At 50.9% G+C, this 11,286-nt stretch overlaps 1 protein-coding gene across 3 annotated transcripts; it reads right to left on the bottom strand.

The window, feature by feature from the left end:
* Positions 1-3,363: 3,363 nt before the first annotated feature.
* On the bottom strand, positions 3,364-9,972 carry ELOF1 (elongation factor 1). Of its 3 annotated transcripts, none has more exons than XM_048831851.2 (4): positions 9,841-9,972; positions 8,847-8,968; positions 7,231-7,301; positions 3,364-5,279 (listed from the first exon to the last, which is right to left on the bottom strand). In XM_048831851.2, exons 2-4 carry the CDS (start codon positions 8,960-8,962, stop codon positions 5,215-5,217), a joined length of 252 nt encoding a protein of 83 aa, XP_048687808.1. In that variant the 5' UTR covers positions 8,963-8,968; positions 9,841-9,972; the 3' UTR covers positions 3,364-5,214. The 3 variants fall into 3 exon arrangements, with proteins under 3 accessions (XP_048687808.1, XP_048687807.1, XP_048687806.2); XM_048831850.2 differs by having other exon boundaries at positions 9,845-9,947; XM_048831849.2 differs by having other exon boundaries at positions 9,809-9,943.
* Positions 9,973-11,286: the final 1,314 nt, after the last annotated feature.

The raw sequence follows: 11,286 nt of genomic DNA on the forward strand, positions 1-11,286 counted from the left end.
GGACCTACCCCACATCTCTCGTCGGCACCCTAACCACGGGGCCATCCTTCTTCTATACGGAAAGCACTGTCAGAAGCACAGGCCAAACAAAGAGAGAAAAACAACCTTTGTCTCCCCTCCCTGATGCGGATTTCTAGCACTCTTGGGTTTACAAGCGCGTAGACCGGGTACAATGACTGCAGACAGAGGTTCAGGCCCATGGCGTCCCTTTAACAGAGGAAGCTGCGTAGATAATACTGACAGCTACGCAGATTTCCCTCCTCCCAGGATGCCTGGGTTGACACAGGCAAGTTGGCAATGTCTGATCAGGCTAAAGATGATCAGGGAGTGTTTAAGTGCTGTGAAGATAAGAAGCCATCTATAAATGCTCAACATTTTCCAGCATACGTCAATGATAAGGATGAGATAAGCCTCTCAAGCCCTGCCGTGGCTTTCCTCCAAGACGGATTGATGTATCCCCTTTAGCTCTTTGCAGCAGGAAAGGATCACTGTCCCCTGTAACAGGTGAGAAGCTGAAGCACGAAGATGAAGTGATTTGCCCGAGTTCCCGCTGGTAATTGAACCCTGGCCGGTTGGCTGCAACCCACCACCCCCACTCCTAGCCCTGTTTGTAAACCCCATTACCAGCCGGTGCACAGGGCTCTAGACAGTAATTTAGCACCTATACAGAAAGGCTTTGATACCCGCCCACAAACGCTGCTAGAGACACGGGCTCAGATCCAGATCCTTCAACAAAATCTTGTTGACACTTTAGCTTCGGGGAAGCAGCCGGCTGTTCGACTTGCTGTGAGATAGGCCACCAGGAGGTGCTGTGTGCACACGCAGGCCAAACTAACCACTTACACAGGCATAGCACCATTCACCTTTAATCAGCTCCTCCTCATCTGGCAGTCACAGGCAGACAGTTGCTCCTTAGACACCCCACATCCCCCCTTAAAAGCCACATTAACCCTCAGAACTCTAGACAAGCGCTTTGCAGGGCTAGAGCGACGTCTGGAGCTACGTTACGAGACGTAGGCAATGCAGGGACAGCCCCTCCATAACTCTTTCGGTTACAAGTCTCCATACCAGGTCCAGGAGAGTTTGTGATTAGGCTCTTGACATGACATGTAGCAGCCATAGTAAAATGCAAGCAAGAAACCCCGTCAACGCCACGTGGCCCTGTTTCAGGGGGTTCCTGTTAAGGTCTTCAATGGAAAGGTCAAATGGCACGCGTGTCTTGGAGGAGCAGGGTGGCCCAGCACAATGGAGATAATACTGCAGCAAGGCTGGGAGTAGAAGAAGAGAGACACAGCTGACTTCCCGTCTTCCTCCGCAAAAGAAAAACAGAGCATGGGAAGGAACAGGTTGCACGCCGGGATTTTAGAAGACCACACAAAGACTTGATGCTACAGGCCTGCTTTCCACTTAAAACCAACACCGGTAAAGCTATACCGCGGGGGGGGGGGGGGGGGGGGGGGGACAAAACCCAACCCTTCTGCTGCCAGAGCTATTCCAACAAGATCTCCAGGGTCAATGCAGCTATGTTGACAGAAGACGGCTTCCGTCGACGGCATTTGGGGAGGTGGTGTCCCTCCCCACACAGAACTACTTCTGCCGGTGTCGGCTGCGTCTAGACTCTGGGGCCATGTGGGCATAGGCTATGTCCCGCTTCGGTGCAGGGGCCTGGAGTGGATGGCCTATCGAAGTCCTTCCAGTCCTCTGTGGCTCGGATTCTATGCCTACACTACAGAGCCGGAGAAGGAAACATTAAGGATAGAGGGAGAAGGTTTAAGCACTAAGTAACCGCCTCCCTCCCTGGAGCACGTCACATACCTGGCTTTGCAGCTCAAGGCTGCACTGGCTCAAGCAGCCCCCTGCTGAGAGTCTGAGTGACTGGCCTTTTGCCTCTGCAGGTGATGGGCTCATGCAAAACCACAAGTGAAGAAAGTTTGCTGGGTCTCTGGCTACTCTGCCCTTCAAACCACCTACTAGCTCAGGATGACATGCAGGTGTGCTCACGAGAGACCCAAGCCTAGAAATAATAGGGAGCGAGAATTTTCACTGAGGGACATGGGCAGGCCTGGGGCACTGGAGATGGGATGACATTAGCATGGGAATAGCTGGGGTGCAAAGGGCCAGAATGGAGAAGCATGAGCAAAGCTGTGTATGCAGGAAGTCTAGGGCAAGGATGGCAGGGGCTGTGCATCAGGACTGAGGGGCATGGGCAGGGCCGGGATAGCAGGGGGCTGTGGGTCAGGACTGAGGGGCATGGGCAGAGATTCATAAGCAAAAACAGCTCAGCCAGCCCACGCAGCCAGTGTTACCAGCCCCTGCCCTGGGAGAGCCAAATTCCCCCCACATTCTAAAGCACATGGAGTAAAGTGAGAAGGGCCCGGAGAGTTCTCCCCACCACTAGTCAGGTAACAGCTGCTTTTACGAGCTGTTTACCCAGCACAGTCTTCCAGAACAAATAGCGCCTAGTCAGCTGATTCTCTTCCACCACAACTACTCACGTTCTCCCGACGCTGCAGCCTTTTGTCCTTTGCTGGAACACAGCCCGGTGTACAGTTTTGGCTCATTTAGCTGAGTAAGGAAGTCTGCATTGGCCTCTCCAGGACCACAGAACACTCTTCACCTCTAGGAAACTGCATTAGCTACAGACTGCAGCCCAGTGGCTCAGGCTCATTTGCAGTGAAGTCACAGGGGGTCCGGGCTCCTGTTATGTTGGAGATCATGGAGGGAACATGACGCTCCACTGCAAAAAATTGCTGGGGCAGCAAGGCTCTGAGCCCACAGCAGCTGACTCAGGCAGCTCACGCTACAGGGCTAATATTAGCAGTGTAGATGTTGTGACTCGGTCTGGAGCCCGGGCTCTGAATCCTGGCAAGGGGGACAGGTCTCGGAGCCCAGTCAGGAACGTCTACATTGCTATTTTTAGCCCCACAGCGCAATCTGCCCAAGTCAGTTGACCCAGTCTCAGACTCACTGCCGGGGGTTTGTTTGGGTTTTTTTTGTTGACATACCATAAATGTTCAGTTGTCTAAGAGCTCAAGGGGATGGGTAAGGGGCACTAAATCAACAGATTTTGAATCCTAGAAGTTCCATTCAGCCTTGCAAGACAGAAACCTCAAATACTCGCAGCACATTTAAGATATTAACCCCCATTTCACAAAAGGGGAAACCGAGGCACAGAACAAGGAGGGAATTTGCATAGAGACAGGAAAAGAACACAGCATTTCCTACTACCACTTCTTGTCTGCTGTCTCTCTCATACAGGCATGTGGCTCGCGCAAACTCCCACCTGCCTTGGGGAAATAAGTCCAGTCACTCAGCTCAGAATCAATGTGACACCAACGACAATAAAGAACACATAAAAACCACTTCCCCCTGTAATGGCATTTATTAAAGGGACATTCTACCACTACAAACTGTTTCTAAATAGCCCCCCTCGCAAAACAAACCTCAAACAAAACCAGGACTGCTGCTTGCTACACCCTTCTTTGCATCCACACACAGGGAAAAGTGTCCAAACCCAGCCTGGAATTCAAAACAGCTTAATCCCCAGCTCATGTAGCTTCCCAAGGCAGGGGCTAGTAATCAGTGTCCAGGAAGGAGCTCAAGGTGCTGCTGGTACCATCCAGGAAGATCCAAGGAAACCTCTTGATGCAATAAGAATTTCCTTAAGTTAAAAGCAGCCGGTAAAAGCCAAGGGAGGCCAAGGTGGCTAATTTAGCCCATCCTTCCCTCCCTTCTCTCACTCTGATTCACACTCCTCCTTTGCAAACAATCCCCTGCCCATTCACTACAGGCCCAAAATCAGTTCAGCCAGGGATCTGCCACCACCTTAAAACCTCAGCGGCGCCAACGGCCGAGCGATTGCCTCTTGCGAGACCCTGAGTAACTGTCGCACCAGAACAGAGCCAAACGTTCTGAATCTAAGAGAGAGTGAAGTTATCCCAAAAATAAATCAGAGCAGTGACCACCAAATGGCTCTGCAAGCCAAAGTAGCAGAGATTTTACTCAGTCTAGCGTCTGGATGTTCAGAAGGTAAAACACACTTGTCATCATGACTGGACTCAAGAAAGCATAGTAACAAAAGCTATTATCTGATAGCTTCCATGCCACAGAAGCCTGTCTCCCTTCCCCTCACCCCAGCATCTCCCCCACTTCTCCAACACTGCAGCCCGATTCACTTCCCACTCTCCAGTACTGAAGTTTTGCTGTATTTTGATTAAGAGACAAATGAGCAAATCTGAGCCTACTGCTGCAGGGGGACCCGTCTGAGAAAAGCAGTCGTCTGTGTCAGTGATTGTCCTGTTTTCTGACTAATGGCTCATTCAAACCAGTTTACCCCACACTAGACTATGGAAAGCAAGTACAGCAGTGCCCGTTTAAGTAAGTCAAAGTTAAATGTGTCGGATAGGGACTTTTCTGTGCCAATGAGTCTGCTGAACAGAGCTAGCCAAAAACCAATATCCAGAACTGGGACTGAAGGAAGGAGGTTCTACAGTATTTCATTGTTCATCTTACATTTCTAGCACACTTTGTGGCCAAAGATCTCAAAGCACTTTACAAAGGTCAGAATGTTATTCACTCTGATTTAGAGGGAGAAACTGAGGTGCTAAGTGGGGAAGCGACTTGCCCAGGATCACACTGGAAGCTGGTGGAAGTCACAGGAAAAGAACCCAGGGCTCCAGACAACCTGTTGCCCTGCTCTAACCACTAAACAAAACTGCCTCTGCATCAACATTTCAACTGTTATTCAAAGCAGGGTGGAAGCCAAGAAATAGCCTCTTCCAACAGGGATCCAGCCAGCATTGCAAAAGGACACGGCTTGGCCAGACCAGGATTAGTAACGGACTTTTTTTTTTTTTTAAATTAACTGTTGCCATTTAATCATGGTGACAAGTCGTTTCTTATCTTGTGAACTTTCAAACTGTCGGGCTGAGCAAAACAAAATGTTCCTCTCCTCCCCGGCTTAACTAGGGCAGCATTTCCAAATCATCCCTTAACCGTGTTACATGCGCAAGGATCTAAATTGGCCCCAGGGTAATTCACAAAAAGGAACAACCGCTATAAAAAGATCCTTGGATGGAAAAGCTAATAAAAAACCCAGCCACCTTCTCCAAAGCTCCCGATCATCTCATGTTATGGAACCAGTACATTTTTTTCCAAGTACAAAATACTGTAATATCCAGAATTAGCACAAATGAGCTTCCTGCCCCCTTGCTGCTACTGATTGGCCGCCTCACAAGCGTCTATCCAATCACTGTACACGTCCACCGGTTCTGAAAGATCTGAGAGGATCAAAGGTCAAGGAAGATGACACCAAAACACCACCACCACCTCCCCTGAAGCTTGGAATTCATCTTGCACTGGGAACTTAAGGAAATTGTTTTTGCACCTTTCCAACTCTTCCCTGCAACACCTGTCTGCTGGCCCTTTGTGACAGCACTGTGGGACAAACACCACCGCCACTCTGTCCCTTCCTTGCACTTTTCATCAGTACATCTTGTAGAACTGATCAATTAAATTATTTTTAATTGTTCACTTTATTAATATACCTTCATAAGCAAAGTTTTATGAATGAAACAACATTCATTCGTAAAACTGGTTACCCCAATAACTGGCTAACTGAGTTTCACTTTCAATCCAATTGCTGCTTAAATCGCTGAAACTTGCACTGTTTCAACATTGTAACTTCTGCTCACTGTTTGCCATTCCTTACACCTGTCCATATTGTAATTCAAACTCCATTTTAACTTGCTTACTCCATTTTGTAAAAGCTTGCTACAACCTTCATTTTTGCAAAACCCTGCTGTAATCTTGTTAGTTGAGTTTAGATGTGGGAATGAGGTATGTATGGATGGTGGAATCAACCTCCAGCCCCAGCCCATCCTGATGAAATAAAGTGTAAACACCAACGGCTGAAGATGCAGACAACAGCCCTGACAAAGCAAGAAGAGTCCACCCAAAAAGAACAGAACAAAAGTACAACTGAAGAAACATCAAAGCCAGGTCTGAGGCTGAAAGTCACGTCTGCAATTGACGGGTGATCAATCACACCGGAACCAGAGGCAGCGTAACACAGCAAGACCTATAGACTCTGGATTCAAACTAAAGCCTACAAAAACGATGGGTGAGAGGGAAGACTTTGGAGGGTAACATTCTGCTGCCAACATTGAAGGGCATCGGTGCATACCCAACAGAGACCCAGTTCTTCCTTGTGCCTGGCTTTCCTGGCCAGTTAGCCGCCACAAGCTACGAACCCAAGGAGGGGGGGAGGGGGAGGGGAGAGAGAGAGTGTGTGCGCGCGCGCGCGCGCATAGGTATTAGATATTAGTTATTGGTCATAAATCAAACTGTATTATAATAAACGTGACCTCTTCTCTTGTCCCCTGAAACGATCCTGTGTAGTTCTGTCTTCATAACAATCGCAAAGCACCTTCTGAAGGGAGGCAAGTATCATTATGCCTACCTTAGAGATGGGGAAACCGAGGCACCTACAGGGAGAAGTTAGCAGACAGCCTTGCTAACATTTAGCTCCCTGTCATACCAACCATGATTCTGACCCTAGTGCGGACACAGACTAAGAACATGCTATCCAATCAATCGTCTCATTCTGCTGCAGGATGATAAAGGCCAACACGTGAAAGCAAGATGGGAAGTTAATTCTATTTTCTAACATGTGCTTCTGGATTCAGTTCCTAACAGCTACATGCACCACCGAAGTTTTTTCCTTGCGTCACGGACAGGATCAAGATTGGATATTTTCCTAAAAGACCTGCTCTAGTTCAAACAAAATTCTTTTGGGGAAGTCCTATGACCTGCGTTATCCAGGTCAGACTAGATGGTCACAATGGTCCCTTCTGGCCTTGGAATCTATGAGCACTGCTATATGACTGTCTAGTTATTTTAGCTGCTGCCTCTTTGCTTCCAGTTTCCATCATGGGCTGGAACAGGAAGTGTCAAGATACCACAAGAAGCTGTGCTCTAGCCCAATGGAAAGCACCAAACCCCAGGGATCTCAGGAGTTTGCTGCTGCTGACTACAACCAGAGCAAGTTTTTTGCAGATACTTGGACACTTCACGCTGACAAAGTTCTGGGGGCTCAGCAAAACCTGAACTCCAAGACCTCTGTGGCTGAAGTAGAACGGCACTGAAAATACATTTCCCTCCATCAATTCATGGGAAAAAACAACTACGGTAAAAATACCCTGCTTCCGTCATTAGAAGTGCAAAGGATACACGTTATGGGAGTCTGAAATTCTTCCAGACAGACAGTACATGATATTACGCCAGTGTTCCGAGCCCGGTCCCTGGAACATAGAAAACAATATTCCAACAATAGCAAATATTTCCAAAGAACAAGACAAATGGAAGTTCAAAGAGCAAACAATCAAGAGCAAGTGGTTAGAGAAATTGACTTAATAGAAGAATACACTTCTCTTCCATAGCACCCACTGAAACAAAACGCAGCATTAACAAATTAAGCATCACAACACAAGAGCTACTAAGTTATTCACATTTTACTGTCAGGGAAACGAGCAAATGGAAGGGAAGCAACTTGCCCAACATGATCACAAAGCAACTCGGTTGCAAGAGCTGGAGAAAGAACCCAGGAGTCCTGACTCCTAGTCTTCTGCGTTAACCAATGGACCATGTACCGTCTCAGGATTTATGAGAAGTTAAGAGAACTAAACATGTAGGCATTAGGTTAAAAGATAAACAAACATAAAAATGTGCAGACCATCTGCACACTCTGAATGGTGATGGGAAGCATTTGAGGTGGTACAGACCCGAGTCCCAGTGTGGTTCGTTATACACTAAAATACAGGAAAATATGAAGATTAGGGAAAAAAATCCCAATAGGGAAATCTTGTTGCACTTTCCTATTACTTTTATGGACATGATCCAGGCTATGCACAGCCATGCTTCAGTATTACTTGCTGATGGGGATATAGCAAAAACCCAAACACCCTTACTATGTTGCTAATGTCTGTTGCTCACTTACATCATTTCAAAAACAAGTTGCTTAATTACTGAAATGCTTTCATACAGCTTAGGCTATAACACACCAATCAAACCAGTGGGCCAGTCGAGCCCTGTACACCCCCCTCTACCCGTGCCAGATTAAACCAAATGGACCCCTTCTAGGGTGGCTTCCATCTCCAATTGGAAGAGACCAATTGGCCCAGTTTACCCGGTACCATTCCCCTTCCTTGCCATGCCAGTTCTGACAAACAGGCTCATCAATCTAATGATGAAAAGTGCCATAATAATAATAATAGTAACAACCACCTCTGGCTCTTATCTTGCGCTTTGCATCCACAGATCTCAAAGCACTTTACAAAGGAGGTTGGTATTATTATCCCCATTTTATAGAAGGGGAAGGTAAAGTGACATGCCCAGGGTCACCCAGCAGACCAGTGGCACAGCCAGAAATAGAACCAACCTATCTGGAGTCCTGGCCCAGTGCTCTAGCCTCCCTATAAGAGCTAGGTATTACTATCTACCTGTTTTGTCCACCATCCCTTGCTGCCATACTGGATCAAACCAATGGGCTGATCTAGACCAGTTTCCTCCCTTTGTCATTCTGAACCAAGCCAACAGCCTAGTGTCCTGTCTCCAGCAGTGGCCAATACAAGATGTTTCAGAGAATGAATGGCATCTCCCAGTAATGCACCTGACCCCACAGTGTGGGGACTTCCTGATCCAGCTCCAGGTGGGAATCAGTTCATCCCCTGCACCCCGAGGAGCAGCAGTCCCCCATAAGTGGGGCCTAATGAGCACTAACAAGGCAGCTCAGCTGGCTGTGCCCCCACCATTAGAACCAGAGAGGCCTCTCCAGCCCACCCACTTACATTTTGACATCGCAGGACTTCTCGTGGTTACAGAAGGGGCAGGTGAACTGCGTCTCCAGGGTGCCCGTCATCTTCTTCTTGGGTGGGGGCTTCCGCTTTGACTTCCTGCGGCCCATCTTTGCCTGCAAGGCGCAGAGGAGAGGGAAAGTGTCAGTCCTCTCAGGGCCGGGGGGGATCACGTGCTGCCCTTTCTCCTTCATCCACCACACCTCGCCCCCAGCTCTAGGGTGCCCACGAATGAGCATGTGGGGCTACAAGGAGATGGGGGCAGATAGGCTCCCTGGGTCTGGATTTAAACCCCGCCCATTATCTCAGCTGGTGGGGCATCACCCAGCATCGACTAGGAAGTGGGGGGTTCATAAACCACCCTCCCCCCGCACAAACATGTAGAGCAAAGAAATCTAGCACCCCCCACGGGTTGAGCCATGGCCTCCCCTTCCATCCAGAGGCAGGGGAGCAAGAGCCCAGCTCTCCACCACAGACACGTGGGCTCAACACACCTCTGCCCCCAGGTACAGGGGACAGGAGCCCAGCACCCCGCCCCCCCGGGATGGGGGCTCGGCTCCCCCCAGGGACAGGAGCCCAGCGCCCCCCCCCCGGGATGGGGGCTCGGCTCCCCGCAGGGACAGGAGCCCAGCGCCCCCCCCCGGGATGGGGGCTCGGCTCCCCGCAGGGACAGGAGCCCAGCACCCCGCCCCCCCGGGATGGGGGCTCGGCTCCCCGCAGGGACAGGAGCCCAGCGCCCCCCCCCCGGGATGGGGGCTCGGCTCCCCCCAGGGACAGGAGCCCAGCGCCCCCCCCCGGGATGGGGGCTCGGCTCCCCGCAGGGACAGGAGCCCAGCGCCCCGGGATGGGGGCTCGGCTCCCCGCAGGGACAGGAGCCCCGGGGCCCCCCCCATGAGAGCTCCGACCAGGCTACTGGGGGGGCAAGAGCCGACCCCAGCCTCTCCTTCCTCACGGACCCGGGGGGAGGGGGTCGCTCTCAGGCCCCCACCTGCCTCCAGCCTCCCGCCCCGGCCGCGTTTCCAACGGCGACCGTCACTTCCTGCGCCGAACCGGAAGAGAAACACGCTCGCCCCGCCGGCAGCCATTGGCTAGCCTCCGGCCGAGCGCGTGGAATGCTGAATGATTGACAGCAGCGGCAGGAGGAAATGACGTCAGAGAGTGGGAGGGGAGAGGGCCTGAACCGGAAGTGGCCCGCCCGGCTCCCTGGCTGTTTCCAAGATGGCGACCGGGGGGGGGGGAGGAGCCCAAGACCAGGGGGGCCGGAGGGCGGGGCAGGCCCCGAGGGAGGAGGAGCCTCCCTGGGGGCGAGGCTCGGTTTTGGTGGGGCCGGGGGAAGCCCCAGCCTGGGCATTGGGCGGGATCTCCCCCTCCCCCCGCCCTGAGAGCAATTCGGGGTGGCCCCCCCCAGCGCCGGAAACGAGGGTGGGAGCCCCCCAGGGTGGGACCCCCCAGCACAGATTGCCCCTCCACGGGGCTCATTCCGCTTCAGGGGGAGCTGCACCCCAGCCCCGCCCCCGCTTTGAGATCTCTCCCTCCTGTGGGTTATTTGGGGGGGACGGTGTGTCTCCTCAGGACAAGAGAGACTGATAGGCCCCAGATAAAGGGCAGCACAAACGACTCTGCCCTGGAGAGGCTGCTGATTAGAGGCTGTCAACGGTCAGCAACAAGCTTTGCTCCCCAGATAAGCGAACTCAGAGGGGCAAGGCCAGGGACTGACCCCTAAGCACAGAAGGAAGAGGCGAATTAGTGTCTGTGCTGGTTGGATTTGGCCAGGATTTTGGGTTTTGGTGGGGGGTTTGGTTTTTTTTGGACAGGTAAAGAGACAACCCCTATTTAAAATCAATCCTGCCCTGATTGGGATTACTGGCCAGGAAAGCATTTTCAGTTTCACCGTTGATACTGTGTAAGTTTCTGTGTCTTGCTTTCTTTGGGACAGTAGGGCCATGTCTACACTTCTGAGCGCTACGCTGTCAGTAGTTGTGATGCTGTAAAACCCGGTAGTGTAGATACAGGCTGTAGCAACAGAAGGGGATTTTCCATCACTATAGGAACTCCGGAGACGTAGCTAGGTCGATAGAAGCACTCTTCTGCCGACCTAGCTCTATCTACTTGTGGGGTTAGCATAGCTACAGCTCTCTGTGGGGTGGATTTTTCACACCCCTGACCACCCAGCTTTGATGACCTAAGTTTTAAGTAAAAAGAAAAGGAGGATTTGTGGCACCTTAGAGACTAACAAATGTATTTGAGCATAAGCTTTCGTGAGCTACAGCTCACTTCATCGGATGCATTCAGTGGAAAATACAGTGGGGAGATTTATGTACACAGAGAACATGAAACAATGGGTGTTACCATACACACTGTAAGGAGAGTGATCACTTAAGGTGAGCTATTACTAGCAGGAGAGCTGGGGGGAAAAAACCTTTTGTAGTGATAA

This window comes from Caretta caretta, chromosome 20 (assembly GCF_965140235.1).
Source record: "Caretta caretta isolate rCarCar2 chromosome 20, rCarCar1.hap1, whole genome shotgun sequence".
Classification (NCBI taxonomy): domain Eukaryota; kingdom Metazoa; phylum Chordata; order Testudines; family Cheloniidae; genus Caretta; species Caretta caretta.

What these genes read in the sequence shown, in the direction of transcription:
- ELOF1 (XM_048831849.2), bottom strand. Translation starts at nt 9,937, where the DNA reads ATGGCTGCCGGCGGGGCGAGCGTGTTTCTCTTCCGGTTCGGCGCAGGA. An exon ending in AAGTCCTGCGATGTCAAAAT is followed by an intron (nt 7,302 to 8,846) that starts GTAAGTGGGTGG and finishes TCTATGTTCCAG; the next exon opens with GGACCGGGCTCGGAACACTG. An exon ending in ATTTCAGACTCCCATAACGT is followed by an intron (nt 5,280 to 7,230) that starts GTATCCTTTGCA and finishes TGATCCTCTCAG; the next exon opens with ATCTTTCAGAACCGGTGGAC.